This window comes from Tubulanus polymorphus, chromosome 3 (genome assembly GCF_964204645.1).
Source record: "Tubulanus polymorphus chromosome 3, tnTubPoly1.2, whole genome shotgun sequence".
Classification (NCBI taxonomy): domain Eukaryota; kingdom Metazoa; phylum Nemertea; class Palaeonemertea; order Tubulaniformes; family Tubulanidae; genus Tubulanus; species Tubulanus polymorphus.
The window spans coordinates 5,494,210-5,515,161 of NC_134027.1; the positions used below are offsets into that span (position 1 = coordinate 5,494,210).

The 20,952-nt window shown below is 37.8% G+C and overlaps 1 protein-coding gene across 2 annotated transcripts in view; it reads right to left on the bottom strand.

Moving 5' to 3' along the window:
* Positions 1–8: 8 nt before the first annotated feature.
* The window catches only part of LOC141901003 (uncharacterized), a 36,899-nt gene continuing 15,955 nt past the window's right edge, over positions 9–20,952 (bottom strand). The window contains exon 2 of one of the 2 annotated variants that reach the window (XM_074788055.1): positions 9–1,119. In XM_074788055.1, the coding sequence (XP_074644156.1) occupies positions 910–1,119 (210 nt within the window). In that variant the 3' untranslated portion in view covers positions 9–909. Of the gene's footprint in view, positions 1,120–13,247; positions 13,701–20,952 lie in introns of those variants that run through there. The other variant, XM_074788056.1, reaches the window with a different exon arrangement.

Here is a 20,952-nt window from a genome sequence, read left to right on the forward strand (position 1 = left end):
TCCACGTTTTTATTCGGTTAATACAAGATGATATCAACATATCAATGAAAATGCTTTGCAAAAACAAATTTATCTACGATATCCGTTCTATGAATTTATTTTTCATTATCTAAGTGAGGTATAATGCTTGCCTTTTCCTTCATATAGCCAATCGTACGATTAATGCGTTATATCAAAACAGAGCATGAAAATAGGCATTGCATCAAGGTATAAAATTGTTATTTTCTACTAAAGAAGCAAAAATTGATCTTTTATTGCAAAACATGATAAACATAGCTAGCTAATACATCATGATATACAGCATTTGTGCATTGTAACTACCAATATGACTGATTTTTGGCCTAGCCGAATGTAAAATGATGCCAAATTGTACATGTAGGGAAATCATTCATTTAAGAGACAAATATGTAACTTGACATATAATCATTCGCGTAATAATACCTGGCCGTACTTCATTTACGAGGAAGGCAGGAAACAGCTTGTCAACCAGTCATCTTTAATTCAAGTATCATTTTCATTAACTACTATCATGGATACATAATTAGCGATGTCGCATGCGTCGCGTGTGAATTAGGTAAACTTAGATTGGAGAAGAAACTACTGGAAGAAAAGCAAAAAGGGACAGAAAATGTATGTGTATCATAGAAGATAATCTTTAAGCCGTTGATTGAAAACTCAGTCTTTGAACAAATCATCGTGTCATGGCATCAGCAGCGATTTTCATACAAGAATATTACATTTGCAGCTTGTTTTTGAAGAGAAAATATACTTTATGTAAAATAAATCTCATTAAATGCAGCAGTCACAATCTTTTTATCTCGGTGGAATTTATCTGTATATTCCCAACGCCTTTCGGAGATGATTAACCGGCGGCAACGTGGAACTTTTGAGCGGTGACATCTGAAGATTTCACGAGGCGCAAACAAACTTGCTGGGTGAGCAATGTAGATCCGACATGCAGGGACATAGGCTGAATGATCGACGGTAGTCTGACGGTGCTGGCATACTATTTGGATGGCACTTGTCACCAAGGTCTTGAAGGCCTCGACATTTCCGAATACCGAACGCAGTGAGTACACAACATTCGTTGCGTCCACATTGCGCGTCCGTTATACAATCCTGTAAATAAACGGGACATACATATTATTAGCATTAGGAAAGACATCTTCTCATCTCATATAGTCAAAAAACAGTTTCTAATACAGCATAGCGTAAATGAATAACAATTCAAACTCTTATCTGAACATAAAATATCTATGGTGTCACAAAGTATATTAGTCTTGATCATTTTTTTTTATACCATTTCAAAAGGAAATATAAGATAATTCTGTTCGTTAAGTAGTAAGGATGGTGAATTTTTTGTCACTGTACTTACGTGTACCAAACCTGATAAGACTAAAATTAGATAGAATTTTACAGTTTTACATGATATGTGTAATCTTAAAAAATAATGTTATCACGTAACACACTACTGACACGTCATTGTTAAAGACTAACATTCACAGGTAGCTATTATTTCTTATTTTTTTTTGTTTCATATACGTTAAACACATATTTTCCAAAAAAGAAAAATTTCATTCTTTTCACTTGTACCAAGAGATTCTTTTCTCGTACACACGGCGCATAAACGGCCTTTACATTGACCTCTGTCGAAGAACCTGGGGAACGGGCGACGGTAATCGGCGTCGGAACCTTTTGTCGCTAATCGGGTCCACATGGGAGAAAATTTGACGTCTTGTCGCCAATGATTCCTGATGTGAAATTGGAAGGCAGAAGGAAAGATACCTCATGCTGTGGGTGATGCCGCCGGCACTATACAGAGGAATCACTACTTTTATTCTCGATCTTGTTGTTCGCGGTAACTTGATTGCGTGACACAAGTTCAAGGCAAATACCAAATTCTCGTGATCATAGTAATAAAAACTTGCATCTTCGGTAGCCGTGTGTCAATCTGATAATACTATACTACGAGTTCACGCGGACTCTAGTAATTAGTAGACGTCTTCGAAGCAAAAATGCCATTCAACTATATCTGTACTTCGATTTTAAAAACCTAAACTCCTGTTTCGTTCCCGGCAGGCGTGTTGGGTTTTTAAGGGATGCAATCTCAAATCAATTGAAAATCAAATCAGATAAATAGGAGGGGTAATTTTGTCTTTTAAGATAAAAAATTACATTCAATTAATTACTTTCTATGATAAATTGAGATATTCACACGCGTAAATACATTTCGAATCATTCACCATAGTTCAGAATTTAGTTGGAACAGGAAATACTGTGTTCATCAACATCAGACGAACGAGAAAAGTTTCGAAACAATTATACTATCAAAAATACGCCCCAGAGGTATCGAATATCATACGAGGCTTATTATCGCTAAGAGTGTCGTGAAGAATAAATTAGACCCTGTTGTTCTGAGATATAGCGCTAATGAGCGCGCCACAAATTTCTACGAGAAATTACCCAATTAGTAGTTTTCGCACGTATACTAACGGTAAGACGGTATAAGGATGATAAAATGAAGACAACCTTTTAGCGCCGCCAAACGATGATCGGTGTGGCAAGCTATTTGTCTTAGTTTGTGATTGCAATTGATTCGCAGGTATATTAATAGGATAGTTTTCGTTAGTTTTGCCCGTTACTGATTCACGATGATCTAATACGACTCATGGACGATCTAATACAGGCGATATTAAAAATCAGATGGTGGTTTAAGTGATGCGTACGTATACATGTAAGCGTGGTCACGTGTAACAATCCGGCAAAAAAACAAATTACCGACTTAGACATGGTTTCCATGCTAGAAAATGATTTCCTTCCTTAAAGAGCAGGTAACAAGAGGTAGTTCAAAAATGTATTTCTTCAAACACCGCACATAACTCTCATTTTTCCTCATTAAGATAGTCGCAAGGGTTACGCGTTGCGTAATGGTGTAATGTCACCACAGTCGCGACACGAACGCGACTGTGTATTATTGCTGCTGAATGTTAATGCAGTTTGATTACAACATCCGGTTATTGACCTTTACAACTAAGAATATCATAAAAACTGCGCTGAATGAGAGAAGCTTTCACGTCGTATTTCAAACGGCGAAACAGAAACATTTCACTCAAATATCTTGTCGAAAATACTTCGAAATCAATCAAAATAGCCTCCATAAAGCCAGGATTTGACGGAACGTGTTAATCATTTTTATCATTCAAGACCCGTTCTCCTCGTATATTATATACTAACAAGCTACAGTAAATCTGCAAAAGGTCATAATCCCGGTGATAGTAGCAATCAAAGTGACCACAGATACGCGTCCACTGGTCAAGCGCGCATACGCTCGTAATTATGTCTCACGGAGTCGACGGCAGATTGCGGACTAAGCTGTCGTGGCATCGAATCAAGTTAGCATCGATCCTGGTAATACCGGAGGATAACTTTGATGTGGTAGTAAAATGAGTTCCACCTACCCTCATCGCATTCCCATCGATGGAAGAATCCAGTCTCGCGATCCACAGATAGATGAACTAATTCTGTGTATACGGAATCTGATGACGGCCAATACTTGCTGGAACGTTTGAAGTATTTATCAATTGGAATAGCTAAGTATATAGCCAATTAGTTAGTTCCTCTGATCAAACCGATGCTTTACTTAGTCGACAATTCCTCTCACAGGATCCAAATTTTTTCATGCCGTTAATTGATGATCTAGGCCAGGATCAGCCCTCACTATATTATCATACAGTGAAATATCAACACGTCTTGCCTGTGTTACAACAATTCTTGATCGTCTCAGTAAAGAGAAATATTACTAATAACGTTAATTCGTCGATATAGTGATAAAATGCCAAAGCGTGTCCCACAGATTGTGCGGCTCAACTCAAAAATCCGTTTAACGAAGGATGAAATCCCGCACGTACGCAGATTAATCCATGAATCGTGAGGAAGATAATCGATAAGGAAGATTTACTTTTTTTGTTATTAACTTATCGTTTTTTTAAACCTGACGTGGTACGAAAAAACAAAACAAATATATGATAGCCAACAATATCGTACTTGCGAGCAAAAACGACCGCCGCGATTTTCAGCTCATTTTTGCAGCGTCGTGATGACAGTATTGTAAGGTAGAAGATACATCCAACTTTTACGTCCAGATTACATTGTTATGCATGTTGGATAGACTTTTTCTGTTAGCATCTTGAACAATCTACTCACACACATACACGCACATAAGCGTTCACTTAACTCATTGCGTGATAAAAACTGAGCTATTCTGCCGAATACCTATCTACACTTGTAATATGAAACATCAGAGGCGACAGTACACAGCCGGTCTCAGATTTCGTCTGTTTTTACCACGATATTTGACGACGTGGGTTGTAATGATATCACACTATACCGAAAGATTATCCGATGTTGTGGAAACTTTGAGAACTTTTAGTTGTGGGCAATAACTCTGTCACAGGAAACGTGCTTTTCAACCTGGAAAAAGATGGATTTTACCTTTGATTGGGCATCAATCTTTACATTGTGACACACGGGACTTTACCTGTTAGTTTGTATCATCATCACGCCATTCGGAAACCCAAGTTAAATGAATGACATATAGACAATCTTAGACTACGACTGGAAAGATGTTGATTTTTCATCATGACAAGGAATGACTAGTACCGATACGTACAGTAATTAAGTATTGTGTTGTTCACGCGATGACGGGCTCCACGCTGTTACATACCTCATATAAATTTCCATTTTCGAGCTGTTTGGTTAACCCAAACATTAACTAATTAATTGATTTACAAAGTATCTATATCAACAGAGATCCATGGAAAACAACCTGTACACGCGGCCTAACAATGATTGATTCAGCGCTGTAAAAACCAACCAGAAAAGTCCTCTCAAAACAATGTTTGCAGTTCCTTCGAAGCGACCATTAAAATCGAATTAATTTTCACTGGAATTTAAGAGACACTTAAATAAGGGGTTGACGATTTGTCAACTGGAGATAATAGGTAAATTTATCTAACATCAAGGGGTTAGCAAAATTTGTACCGTACTCATTAGGTTCTTCGCATCCTACAGAACGCGAATCGCGATATAGAAGATCAATGTTCGGTTTTCGTGATCAAATACGATGACATTTGCTTTATGCCAGTTGATCTGCAGATGGAGGCTAGTTACATGAAATGTAAGAAGCTTAAAAATATGCACTCACATTAACCTTAAACGATGCATCGCAACATGGAAGCGGAGAGGGGGTTACAATCCAGCTGAAGGTATTTAGTTTATAAGCCGGCAAATCTAAAACAAGAAGCTGTGTGTCTTGTTAGATAATGAAAGTACCCGAGGGCCTGTGACTGTCTTGACGTGACATCAGTTCAACTCTAGCCAATCAAGTGAACCTTTAATCCCGCCTTACTGACATATATGTTACTGCTAAATAATCAGTAGCGAGGACGTGGCCGGTTCCTCGCGGCACGGTTTACCGTGTATATACAACGATATATTGGACTAATTTTCTGCCGCGATGACCGCGACAAATCAGCCGACGACAGAACAGTTGCGGCGATAAACAGAATAAATACCGTCGAACGCATAATTACGCCCATCAAAGGGACGACAGTCACGTGACCCTTGACCACCCCCGGAACGCCGGTCACGTAAAATATACTGTCATAAGGCGAAATGATTTACATATATACATATTTCTTCCCAAAATGATCTGAGGTGGATATAGATTGCTCTGGGAGTTCATTTTGGTGACAGTCGTATCTTAGTAATCCGTAATGAATATCTTCCGAAGAAGCTTAATATCGAAGATGTTGTCGACTATCATTTACTTGTTTGTTTTGAGATAATTAAGAAATGATTTTACTAGTTTACGTTAGCAATAGATTCCTATTGAACTCATCTCTAAGGCATCAATTGTCGGTATTGCGTGGCTGCGCTGTAGAGAGTAGCTAAATTCAATTATCCGTCAGTAATTTCACGATCCCTCGTCGTCCAGACAGCTCTCAGATTTCTCGCATCAATGAATTACGGCGTAGGATAAAATCAGATACATCGACTTTTTCTAATTTTCCTTGCTACCTTACGCCCTGTATCTATTTCAATCATTCTGCATTTGTACATAGGGGATCGTGGTTTCATTTATCACGCTTTCTGATAATCTTCTTTAAATCTTTTGTTTGACGTATACATCTATATCATAAAGGGGAGGTTGTCTTTTTTCGTATACATTTTTGAGAGAAATCTATTCTTTGTCTACTCGTGAAAATAGGCATAGATACAGAGGAATAGTTTGCCATGGCCACCTTCGGTTTTCTGAGTTAGTCGACTATAGTCGAACTAAACGAAACCGAATGTCCGTTAGTCGGAACTATATTTCGAAAATCAAGCGCATTCGGTTATTAGTTCCGACCACTAGTCGACTTATGGTGGCTGATAAGGGCCATAGCGTAAAATTCCTGGTATGTAAATGAGGGCGCCAGAACGCCAGAACGCCAAAACGAAAAAAAACGTCCAATTTTCTCTAAAAGTTCGTTTTGGCGCGCCAAAACAAAGAAAATTCCGTTTTGGCGCCCCCGCCAAAACGAACTTTCATTTTGGCGCCCCCGCCAAAACGAACTTTCGTTTTGGCGCCCCCGCCAAAACAACGAAAAACGTCCAATTTTCTCTAAAAGTTCGTTTTGGCGCGCCAAAACAAAGAAAATTCCGTTTTGGCGCCCCCGCCAAAACGAACTTTCATTTTGGCGCCCCCGCCAAAACGAACTTTCGTTTTGGCGCCCCCGCCAAAACAACGAAAAACGTCGAAATTTCTCTAAAAGTTCGTTTTGGCGCGCCAAAACGGAGAATATTCCGTTTTGGCGCCCCCGCCAAAACGAACTTTCATTTTGGCGCCCCCGCCAAAACGAACTTTCGTTTTGGCGCCCCCGCCAAAACAACGAAAAACGTCCAATTTTCTCTAAAAGTTCGTTTTGGCGCGCCAAAACAAAGAAAAGTTCGTTTTGGCGCGGTTATTTCCGTTTTGGCGCCCCCGCCAAAACAAGCATTCAACCACAGTAAAATTATTTTTCAAATTGGCGCGTTGATCTTGTGTGTAATTTGCATAAATTTGCATAAATGAAAATATTTTACGTATATATAGAATTATTTTACGTGGTTTAAAGTTCGTATTGGCGGGGGCGCCAAAACGAAGGTTCGTTTTGGCGGGGGCGCCAAAACGGAATATTCGTTGTTTTGGCGCGCCAAAACGAACTTTCAGAGAAAATTGGACGTTTTTCGTTGTTTTGGCGGGGGCGCCAAAACCAAAGTTCGTTTTGGCGGGGGCGCCAAAATGAAAGTTCGTTTTGGCGGGGGCGCCAAAACGGAATATTCTCCGTTTTGGCGCGCCAAAACGAACTTTTAGAGAAAATTGGACGTTTTTCGTTGTTTTGGCGGGGGCGCCAAAACGAAAGTTCGTTTTGGCGGGGGCGCCAAAATGAAAGTTCGTTTTGGCGGGGGCGCCAAAACGGAATTTTCTTTGTTTTGGCGCGCCAAAACGAACTTTTAGAGAAAATTGGACGTTTTTCGTTGTTTTGGCGGGGGCGCCAAAACCAAAGTTCGTTTTGGCGGGGACGCCAAAATGAAAGTTCGTTTTGGCGGGGGCGCCAAAACGGAATATTCTCCGTTTTGGCGCGCCAAAACGAACTTTTAGAGAAAATTGGACGTTTTTCGTTGTTTTGTCGGGGGCGCCAAAACGAAAGTTCGTTTTGGCGGGGGCGCCAAAATGAAAGTTCGTTTTGGCGGGGGCGCCAAAACGGAATTTTCTTTGTTTTGGCGCGCCAAAACGAACTTTTAGAGAAAATTGGACGTTTTTTTTCGTTTTGGCGTTCTGGCGTTCTGGCGCCCTCATTTACATACCAGGAATTTTACGCTATGGCCCTTATCAGCCACCATATCGACTAGATACGAAAACCGAATTTGGCCCTGACTGCGTTGCGGTGGATGCGTGACTGAACTTGTGCATCCTTTTATTTGCGCCCGATAAGCTACGGCAATCTAACACATTTGAGTATCAAAATAATAGCAAATTTCAAAACAAATGTTTAGTGCAACAATGATTGATACGCGATAGATCTCAAGTCATTGCAATGATCCAGGATAAGAGGATCTTCCATATCTGGGAAAACATTGCCTGTTCACTGTGAATCAAAAAAGTTTACATTGGAAAATGTCTATCAAGATTTGTTTGGGCTGATATTTCAGCCGCCGTTCAACACTTAAGGGGGAGGGGGTAACCATTCGAACTCCTTTGGAATCTCCATTTACCGATCCTTGCATTCATGTTTTTCATCTTTCGCTTGGCTCTACCAAAGACAACATTTCGCACACGGGTATTACGGCTTTATATAAAGCCGTGCGCCATTACTGTATAACTCTATAACTCCGCTCAGACGCATGGCCGTCAGTGCAAAAATGACAACTGCGATTTGATTTGATTTGATTTGTGCAGCAATGACTTTATGATTCAATAATTCGAAAGACCTGAAAATCCGGTGAGTAATTCGTTTCCATATAAAAAGTGCAAGGAAATACCACTTGATCGAACAGATAAATACAGGTAGAAATGTTATATCGAATCACAGCAATATAATCTCCAAAGAGAAAGATGATGGCAAATATCCAAGTGTCAGTTGCTCAAAAGTTGGACTGGTGGATGAAGTACCACGGTTACGATGCAATTTCAATAGTCACTGAGGCATTTATCCACCAAGCAACTGGTTTCATTTCAACTGGTTAGAGCCACATTGTCTAGTTAGACTCAGGCAAAAAGGACTTGGCTAAAACTCTATATGTTGGATTTTTATTCATATCCATAAGAAAAAATGAATATGTATTGATTATCTGCTGTTAGTTGAATTGATTATCGAATTCTAATAGTCGGAATACTGACACTCAATGTTAAAAAACAAATTCTTATTAAATTCGCACCTGCGTACATAAGTGCACCATGCGAGCAAGCACGAATTAAAGGTCAGAATTAACAGAGACGTAACTTGCAATTACGAGCTGGCAAAGTAACGCTCTTTGTCACGTGGTAGCACTTTGGGAATGCTGTGATAATCGTACTTATGCGCAATTTTCCCTCCAAACTCTGCAATGTGCGTTAAAAGCGTGTGATGAGTCTCTCTGTGAGTAGGGCTGTGTAGGTAAAACGTTAGCGGTAGAATCTTCGTTCGACTCGGCTGATTTACCTCAATCACAAGTGACGTGTAAAAGGAATTTCCAAATCCCACAACGAACGAAGGTGTCTTAGAAATCACGCTCTAAAATACGCGATCACGTGAAATGCGGTCGTTAAGATTAATATGATATTTAACGGCCATGTTCCATCGGAAATTGAAAAGAAATGAAAGTTAGATAATCGTATCCGTCTAAAAACCTATAAACGAGGACAAATTTGAATGACGGTCAAATATTATTAGACTGAGATATGATTGCGTGTCGGGGAAATGGGATTTTTACATTATTCATTAGCAAATTTAAGTTCTTTTGTGAAGGACGATTTCTCATTCCTGTTCATCAGCGAGTTTATCAGCAAATAGAAAATTTAGAATCGTGCGGACCAATTTCCGAGATGTTTTCAGCCACTTGTACACGCACAGTGTTCGCGGTTTTGAAAGCGTTGATGTATGCTTAAACAATTGAAGATGCTTTTTTTCCAACTTTGCACAAAAGAAGACACGTCACATTTCATACAGCAGCACAGACCGAAGACGTATTAGGATGATATCTCGCGATCTTCAAAACGTTTGTAGAATTATCCATACAGCCGCCGCTATTTGATATTTGAAGAAACACACAAGTTACGTGAAGCCGATTTGACGTTTTGCACCGTGATATGACTGGCTGCTAGAACTATGGCATGTGGGAGATTTAAGACATTATGCATGAGGTTATCAGAATTAATTGAGAAATGTGGAACCAACCTGGTTCAGCTCTTTGATAACCTGGATCGGTAAATGGAACCTACAATCCTCACCGTGATGGAAGTTCTATACATCACCAACATCTGTTGATTCCCTGATACTGATTTACGTTGTTTTTTCATATTATACACACTTTAGATTAGGCCCATAAAATAAAAAAGCAATATCACAGGGTTAAGGTCTTATCGATAGTTAATTCCAAAATCACCAAGAGAATTCCCAATGCACATTTCTGGCATCAAGACACTGCCCTTTTAGCTTTTTAAGCTAACGTTGAGTGCAGATACATTTTTCCTTACACATCTTCAGGCACCGACCCGTAGTGACGGTGATACGAGAATCTCTTGATTGTAATTGGTATTTCGTAAATGTTTCATTAATCAAGCTGTTTTTGAACCTCGATAGTAGGTTTCAATTTATGACCACGAAATTGCTAGTCTGCTCGTTATCATCTTATTCAGCCGTTCAGCTACACTAATGAACGAGTTGCATAAGAACGACTTTTTCGAATTTTTTTTTCCAGATTTAAAATGGATGAAATTCGAATCACCCTGGATAGCCTCTCAGCGTTATTGATGAATAGATTATTCTATAATTATTTGTGAAATGGTTATAAATAAGGGGAGTTAAGAATATAGAATAGTCAATAAATAATGAAATATACACATCGCGATCCTACTAAAGTTTTATCACCAGTGTCTTTGATCTAGATATCTCTGGGCCATCGTCTTCACTTTTCAGATGAAACGAATTTTCATACGATTCAAGTTAGTTTTGTCAATAATCGATAATGGTTCTGAATTTCAAAATAAAGTGACAAAAGTTTGTTGGATTAAAGGTAAATGTCATTCTTTGAAAATCTGAGCAAAAGAGGTGAAACTTGGTGTAGATCGAACTGAGATGATGCACCGATGAACCGTAATAGTTCGATAGAATTCGCGCACGACGAATATTCTAAATTTAAAAATTGATCAAATGGGAAATGAATAGAGACGCGTTTCCTTCAAGAATATTCCGTTGTTTATATAACTCACTTTACCATCAGTTTTTCTTTGGTTCTACGTGTGTACTTTGATAGAGCATAAATGTTGTTCATTGACGTACATTTTGCCCCAAGCTAATGGCCCTTATGAGACGAGAAGATCCACAATATTCGTGTATGATGGATAACGAGAGAAATCCCACAATAAATTCAGCCAAAAATGAAAAGTTCTATATTAAAATGATTATATTTCGAGCAACGTTTTGGCTAAATACGTATTTAGCCGAAACGTTGCACTTTTCATTTTTCGCTGAATATATTGTGGGATTTCTCTCGTGACCCTTCTTATGGTTCTGGGTTTTTGGAACCAAGTCGTTCCATTTTCATGTGTACATATGTGCGATACGAAACATTTCAATACATCATCTTGGAATTTCAGTAGCCTATATATAGTTATATCTCTGTCGTGAATCATGTTTTTATAAATAGTTACCGAGATTATCACATAATGCTGTCTACATCAGTTTCAGACAGATTTCTTAAAATTTCTGTCTGGATCATTAAATATTTACGAAACAGAACCGTTGATAAATACATGTTTTTACACAGTCATCAAATATCAGCACCTCCATCACCGACAGTATCAACTATTCTAAATATGAATTAGTTAGTTCGCACGCATCCTTAACAAAACCTTTTCTTAGGAAACTTAAATCCATGTTTTGTTTGTTTTTAGGTCAATTTTAAATTTATTTTTGCAACATTGATCAAGTTTTGGTTCGTGGCACTTCTTCATCAAACTTGATGACATGAATCCGTTATTGTCTGTACTATTGGTTCAGTGAAGTGGAAAAGCAGTTCTTGACCGATGCTGTACATGGCATTTGCAATAACCATAATCATAATTCGAGTTATTCATGTATTCATCGATACACCAGAAAGTTTGCGTGAAGTGGAAGTGTTCCATTTTTTCGACGTTGTTTAGACGTGGATTATCAAAACAGTTATTTATCCAGCACTTTTCGCTTGATGGAAACTGTGTATTGCCTTACTTGATCAAAGAAAAACATGACATTATAAACTAAAACATTATCCGTAGAAATTATACATTAGATGTATATAAGTAAGAAACAATCTCATTGTTACAGTATAAACATCGATGAACTACTTATTCATTATTCTATACATTGATATGAATACATATTAACAGTGTGATTGTGTGATTCCGGAGAATTGAATCATAGGTTTTCTATACTGATATACAAACATTTCTCCGGACAGAACCTTCGAATTATTACTTTTTGCTTCGGTGTGTATTGATTACCCGTTCACACTTGGAAATTGGGCAATTTTCTCATCATCGATGTCGGTGTATATTGACATTATATTGGCCCTGCGAACATTGATAAGTGTTTCGAATGACGTGGTTAGACTGATAAGCTGTCGTGGGTTCAATAGATTTTTATCGTCAAATATGGTTTTTCAGCAGGTCACAGCCATACTATTCCAATTGATCGCATAAATGGTAGATATAGCCCTCTCCGGAGGATTGCTTAGTAATATTCTGATGTTTCAATACTGAAAACCATCCAAACTAAGACATCTATCACTATCAAATCTATACGACGAAGCCTCTGTCCCCATTTTTTACGGATGAAAAACCTGAACAGTTATTATGGAATAATCCCGTTCAAAAATACTTTCCCTACTGAAGATGAATACTCTCTAAAACAAGCTATGATCATAACCTCCGTATTTTAAGTATGGGCTTTTAGTATGATCAATGCTTGTTTGTTGGATAGCTAGAAGAAATACAGACCATTCCCCCCATTCCCCCGCCATTGCCTCCAGTATGAAAGCAATTATGATGGCATCTCGTCTTGGAAAATCACGCCCTTTCTTTCGTTATATAGCCGATAATTGCCGTGATCTATTCTCAGAAAGTGAAGGGAATGCAAAAAACAATGTCGTTGAATTATCTGCGGTGTCACTGGGATGAAACAGATGGAAATTATGGGAATTTACTGTTCGCAAGGTTTCTAAAAAATATTCATCTCGTTTATGTCCGAATGCTTTATCTAAACACAGCCTCATCAGTGATCTCATATGTCTAACTTTTTATTTGGCCACCTCCATATCAGCAACATCCATATAGAAAGAACGATGACAACATTACGGGAAAATTGGCGTTGGCACATTTGATTCCATCTTCGTTAAGGCGAATGGCTGTTCGTCATAAAGAAAACGCTGAAGACAAATCAAAATAAATTGGTATTTTATTACTCGGAATACCGATTCTTCTGAACGTGTGATATTGTAAAACATACATACCGAGGAATACAATTAATATACATTGAGAACCTACTTATCGATGAATTCATTAATGAACGTCACGTATTCATTGAACGAATTGAAACCGAACACAGAATCTTTATATTGGTGACATCGAGGAGGATTATTCTAAGAAGACACGACCAAACCACGTTTTCTTAAGCTGAACACAAATGTTTATTACTAAATACTACCTATCGAAGAGGATATCGATTCAAACTTTTGTCTATACTTCATTTGTCTTAATTGAATGTTCTAAGAGCCGATAAGGAATTTAGTGGGTTTGACATCGTTGAAACTCTTTATAAAACCATCGCGATTTGAGTTATGTACATTAAATGTGGATCCTTCAAAAAGAAGATTTCCTACTGACGTCACGTTCGTTCACTTCGTTTACTTTATTATCACCAGGTAGCCGTCTACCAGTCCTACAATAGAATACGACGATCTTTAATTATCGGAAGTTCAGGTATAGTACCTGAGAAATACGTGCTGTGATACAAATTGCTTGTGCAAACATGCATTAAGGGTTATTTCATGAAAATGTAAAAACTGTGCGGATATCATAAGAACATACGTATACGAATATAGATCATTATTAAAGTGTAAAAAGGTGCAGAAAAGCATGCAATAGAATATATTTCGATATTCGCCGTTAACGTGGTTTTATTCAACCGTAAAACTCACCCCACGCAATTCAATTTGAATTGTATTCCAGTCTTCCGCAAGATACCGCAGTGCTCTGTGTGTGACAACGTTTTAACCAAATCGCATTACTGTAAATGCAATCCAAATGAGGTCCATCGATTGAAGGTCGGAAACGAACTGGGAGTATATCTCGCTTTCTGGGCAATTATTATGCGTTCTCATCGCACCATTTTGGAAAAAAGTGCGTAAAATAACTAAAGATCGTCTTTTCCTTAAAGGATCGTAGGGCAATACGATTGTAGAATAGATAAAAAGCTTATAATCGGCAAATGCAAAACCATGCATGTTGTGTGTTCTCTATTCACCTTCGAGCAAAGTAACAACTGTCGCATTATGGCATCGGTATGCAATCAGTATTATTACGTTTAGTCGGAAAAAATAACGTGACGATGAATTATATTTCAAGAAATACTCAATCATTAACCAAGACCTACATTTTGAGTTCAATAAACGTTTGGAGCGTTTTGAAATTCTTCCATTGACCTTGGCAATATTACTCCTCCGTCGCTACAGATGGAAAGAATAGATCGAGTAAAGATTGCGTGGAAAATTAAATGTTTCCGATTTAATATGAAACGAGACTAGATAGAGACGTGTTGTTCAACACGGCCGGCAAAAACGCTGTTAGCTGTTCGAGTTAATTTCAATTAAAGCGACACTGACACACGCAATTAAACGGAAATAACGTCGAGATTATTCTATGTTTTGTCCCATAAATGCCTACGGATCGGGAGTCGGGTTGATTAAAACAGCCGCCGGCTATTTCTAATGTAGCATCGTCATTCGAGTACTGATTTATGAGCCGCCTTGTTTGCTATAGATCAGTTTGAATTCGACCGGTTTCATTCGGCTGCGACTGCGCGAGGCGTGTGCGCATGTGCGTGCGAAAAACTTCACACCCAATTCCGAGTTACAACGACGAAATTTGAACATCGGACAAGTACGTTCATCGGAAAACTATAAGATGTTGCATAACGATAGCACATTTTTTTCGAATGAAATTGCTTGGAATGATTTGAAATGGTTGATATGACGGAATAGAACTCGACATTTCACTACTATCACACACACTCATCACAAATGTAGCTAGCCCGAGTGTTATCATAGCTTGCCCTTTTGGAGGTCATGTTATTTCAGTATTCCCCTCTTAACCCTTTTTAAGGAGAAAAATATTCGCAACTCGACGCATTCGGTGACTTTAATTTGTTCTGTATATTTAGCCAATTGAATCAGAGTGATGACAGTGAAGTGTTAATGAAGTTAACTAGACTAATGGTACTTTGTTCATCTGTCTTGGGCCAACACGATACGTTTTGGAATCCTTAGCTGCGACACAAATTCAAAACGAGTCACGATTTTGATTCAACCCGATCTAATTTGATATAATTTACTGTCTGTTTTGATACGCAACAGCTTAAAAAACTTTGATATTTATAAATTACCCGCGTTACGTTGGTGCTAATTAACGAATCTACGTGATTGAACAGTAATGAACGAATTAGAATTTTAAATGATTTCGTTGAAAGATAAAAACATTTGTCAACACATTATCCTAACATTTCTTTACACGCGATGTCATTGAAAATGTCAATACGTCTGAACCAGAAGATGATGTTTTATGTTTGCCAATGTTTATCGTTGAATGAAACACATTAAACACGCTATGTCCTTCGTGTCGACGGTAAACGCAGGACTGAAACTGAGTCATGGACATGAGATGAAATAAGATTTTATACCGAAACCAACTTAAGTTTCACTTTAGAACAAATTGTGATTGGTTTCGACTCTTATCACAAACGTTTCGATATCATACAAATATATTGTTTGTAGTCATCGTTTAGAAATGTATATTTCATGACCAACGGCGGACGGAGTCAATGGAAGGTTATGAATGGTTTTATATAATTACATGCATTAATTCATCGGTAGACTTTATGGCGCGTAAGAATCGTTGATAGTTTAAATAATACAAAAGTGAACATTAAGCAGAAGTCACGGATTTCGTGATGAAATTTAATCCGCTGTCAGGGTTAATTCCCTTGAGTCGAGCAATAGCCGTTTGAAGTTTCAATAGAAAATAATTGATCATGTATAGCATAACCACTTCTCGAAATGGATTAATGAGTTTGCGTATAGTTATCGTTGTTCTCCGTGTAACTATTGCTCGATAATTAAATCAAATCACGTTTTCCTTGGTCGAAATTTAACATTTGCGGCAAATTAAACATTCATCGTCCACACAGAAAATGGCAGAATGGAATTTGCCGGAACACGCAGTATCACTCTACTGCGGTGAAAGAAAAAAGTGTTGTAAAGTTTGTTGAATATTCGTCTCAATGTTCAATAAGATGCTACGAATATATAAAGCACTTAGTTTCTAGACTGTATTGACACTGCTTAATCTCTATTCTAGTCACATATGAATACGTAATAGCAAACTGCAGAAATGTATTTTGATATAGTGCGGAGGGAGCTATTGGAGACATACAATTTGACATCATCAATATGCGTTCTTTTCTCTAGTAGCGCAACTTTCTTTGTCTTTCTGTTTAAAATGCATAGTAAAACTTCCCCAGTATAAGTGCACATTTCATGTTTACCTTCTTCGGCAGTTATGACAATGCCACGCAACGGATCGAACGTCCTTAAGACTTAGATTCCAAAGTCTCATACTCGCATCTGTCTATTACAAAGTAAATACATCTTCTACATCAGGCAAACATTGCAAGTGCGAATCTTGAAGGACTGTTTAAATGTGTGCACAACCTTCCGTGGCCTTAATTTTCAGCCACTCTTAATTCAAGGGATGTTTGAGGGTTCATCTTTAAAGATGACCTTTTTATTTCCATATGGGCTGATAGTATACCGTATTCGTAATTTTGACCCAGACACTACAATGAATATGGTTAGTGGCAGTGTAATATCTTTCATGTGACTGTCATTGTCTGAAATCTGAAAAGCACAATGTATCTTGATGTACGTATCCTTTCTCGATGCGACACTTAACTGACAGTCCCCATTATTAAAGTAACATTATCGCGGTGGAGAATAATAAGATCTTTATCCATCGTCCGAAAGACTGAGTTGGCGGTGCTGCTAACGTGCGCGGAAACTGAAGAAAATGGGATTCCGTAACAAATTGGTCGTTGACAGGTGTCGTTGCCTCGGCCATTTCGAGATTTCACACGCTAATGTCTCGGCATAAAAACTGCCGTCGTTTGTCTCGCGTATAAAAATATCGTGTTGTCCATCGTTGAGTTCACAGATGTGACAGATATTCATAGTAAGATAATGCCAAAACCATTTAAGAACGGACTCCGTGACTGGGTTATGATATGATTTAGTAATCTAATAATGCCCATATCAGAACTTATAATTTGGTAATAGACTTTCTGCCGCTATGGCCACGGACATATCATCGCAAAATCAAATGAAAAACGATTGTATAACATAAATTTTCACGGGACATAGGATAATATATTGTTGTCGTTGACGGCTGATCCGGCCATCACTCAACGTATAAAAAGATGCCACGAAAATCCTTTGAGAATTGGGGACGAAGAGATGAAAAAATACAAAGATTCGCCTCAGTTAGTCTGTGCGTAACTTTGTTGACCCCTATCAGTTTCTCATATACCCCACAGGGATACGAACCCCATAACCGCACGCCGTTTTCTCCGCGCAAAAAGACGACGAAGCGACGTTCATGACACAACGATGTTCAAGTTTAACGAGCGAATTCAAATTCATGATATGGAAAACATATCCAAACGAATTCACTGTGATATAAAAGCGCTCGAGGTGTTGCGATGAGGTGCGTGTCGTTGACAAATTGTTTCCGTACTAAAATTGCATTAAGTCTCGCATCGAACATTTTATTAATGATGTAATTATTGTTTATGATTGACATTTTGCGATTCGAACTAAGATGCTCATCTGAATTATTAATTTATGAATTCGCTTTTAATTTCCATGTCTTGTCGATAACTTTTGCACTTTCAAACATATTGATAATACTTGTTCTGGCTTTCTTATTTGCAGATGTTTGATTGAATTAGACGAGGATTAATCAATTTAGAATATGGAATCATAAACGAGTATCAATAGTGCCTTATACAAATCCTGATTAGCGAATGAGTTCATAAATAGACAAATATCGGAGAGAAGTGGTTTTCAGGCATTTGATGTAATTCAATATACCGTGATTAGTAAGTTTAGTTTCTGACACTGAACTCATTGATTACCTCACAGCGAAATTCTCCAGGTACCGATCCGTATCTGTGGCCACCGATATATGGTGTTATGTCAGTTATATGACTCGATAACCGAATCATTAATTAACATTTCATCGGTGGCATTCATTCTTTCATGAAGTCTGAAGAAACCAAGTTGATGGATGGGAGTATACGCGACTGCGCTTAATATGTTATTATTCTGTACTATTTGAGATATAAGCAAAATAGTTATCAACTAAATTTAAAAGATGGAGAAAATATGCGTAAGAAGATACATTTAGTTTTTGCTGCTCTTCTGCACGTAATAATAGCTTGTCTGTAATTCTAATGAGCTAGGTGTATTGGTGTAAATATACTCCTACCTGGGGATGTAAAAAGTTGCGTTTTGTTACTTGAAATTCGATCATATCGACTTGCCGTCTGTGGAGGTATTTTCCGCATCGACGGACCTCTGTGGTTACAATGCGTTTCCGCTCAAATGCTAATACCGGAAGTAGAGTCCCCAAGGGGTCTGTAGGAAGATCTTGCTCACCACGCACCAGTCTATAGAATGCTATATCAAATCGATAATGACATACTGATGAAGCCTGCCGATTTCTTTTATTACCGAATAACCTGGACTATGCTTTTACGGTTTCATAAAGTTTTCAACTTTAAGAAAACTACTCGATCGATTAACTATCTGTAGGTTAGAAGAAGTGGGCATAGCTTGAAAATAAATCCGTCTATTATGATAACCTTTAGTTGACTATATGAGATATGTCCCTATAGGATCTTTTTTTTAGAATTTCAATGGGAAAAAGAATGTAATGCATATGATATCAAAACTGTATATCTATAGCGATGAAAGGTTTATCCTGCGATAAGTACTTCGTCGCTGCTTGGCTTAAGTCGCCTTTTATTAACTTCTGTTTCCACCGCGTGTGACATTTACCTGGTATATTCAATAGTCCATTAGTGGAATATTCAGCCTCTCTAGAGATGAATTCAATAGACTCGATATCATGGTATCAGTGAATATCCTCAAAGCCTTACTGTTATTAATGACTGCGTGCAAAGTGCAAAAAATGACCTGCAGAATTTGTATGTGGAGTCCGGTTGCTAGCGAATATAAAAAAAGTAAGAGGTTGAATATTTCCTGCCTAAACAATAACCACAGAACGAATTAACTTGCAATCTTCCCGGCGTCGGAAATATCACTTGTCAATACAAGCTTTTAAGTGTGCAATCTAGTGTATATGAAGGTACTAATGCTAAATGTACATTCGCCAAACTAGTTCCATCTACGAATTTACCAAAGCTTAAACTACTTTCGACGCATTCCTCTAGGAGGGGCTCAGATGATGATCGATTTCTAATTGACACGAGAAATTAATTACGAGTCCTCTCAGCAGTTGATGATAAATGGCATTATAGCAGTTATGAATGAGTCGTTCGCCGATTTTAACTCATATTCATTTTCAAAACGTCTTTTGTGAGCAACAAGATGAAATAACTCTATAGAAAACAACACGCAAATGATCTTTACAAATCATCTATGGATGCACTGATATATGTATAGAAAGATATCAACCCAACCCTGAAACATTTTTTCTTCAATCATCTCCGAAAGAAAGTGAACTACATTACTGTAACATTCTTTAAAAATTCATGATATAATCGGGAATTGACTAATCTTTTATTTTTTATTTGTATATTTCAACCTGCGTACACATCATGTTTCTATGCATTTTCCCGCGAAAGGCATTCGATTAAAGATAATTTCTGCGTAATCTAATGGATAAAGATAAAAGCCCTCTTCGTAATTGCATCCGGAAATGTTCATAACGTTTTAAGGTTTTTTATTTGAAATTACGTTTGTTGACTCCTTCCTCCAAATGGCTCAGACAGATATCTCGAATTCATCTTACAATTAGTAAAAAAATGAACGATGCCAACTATCAAAAGTTAGTGCTCGAGCTTTATCCCGAGAGTATTGTTGCTATTACGGGGATATCAATTCTCGATGGGCCTTTATCTAGACTAAAAGCTATTTCTGAGTCAAAACAAAAATTAATCTACGTTTGAAAAAAAATTATTCTGTTAACTAAGAAGTCATTTGTAATGTCAGCTAGCGTGGTGGGCCCACGTTTTCGATGAGCATGGCACATTTACACTAATAGTTATACTATTATAATGCGTGAGTCTTGAACACATCATTTCAGTCTGGTTAACATTTTCACAATGTTCAGTTACAAACATTAAAGATTTGATCACATAAATCTGCATTGGTAAAAACTCATATCCGTTCGTTGTTCTTTCGTTGATCATAGAATCAGAGATATTACTAAAAGCTATATGTCTATATATATGTTAAACGCGTCGCATTGTCAATGTCATGCGTCATAATTCGCCGAACAGACGAATCTACGAACGCTTTTATGCCGAAGTATATGAACATACTAAGTCTTTTTTAAAGCGGATTTTATGCACTAAGCACTAGAAGCGTATGTCGTATTATCCGAAGCGACGAGTATCTGTTTTTCTGCTTCGTACCGAGCCGCAATTGCGAGGGAAATCTTAATCTTTTGAAACTCTCTCTACAAGAGAGTAGTCTACATTATTATCACGATTTGTCCAGTTTTTGTGTCGAGTACAATTTCAGTAAAAAAAACTAACTTCAATACAAACAATGATGAGAGCGTAACTTTAAATCAAATGAGGCTATTTTTCAGCGCTTTCTACGCGACTCATGTAG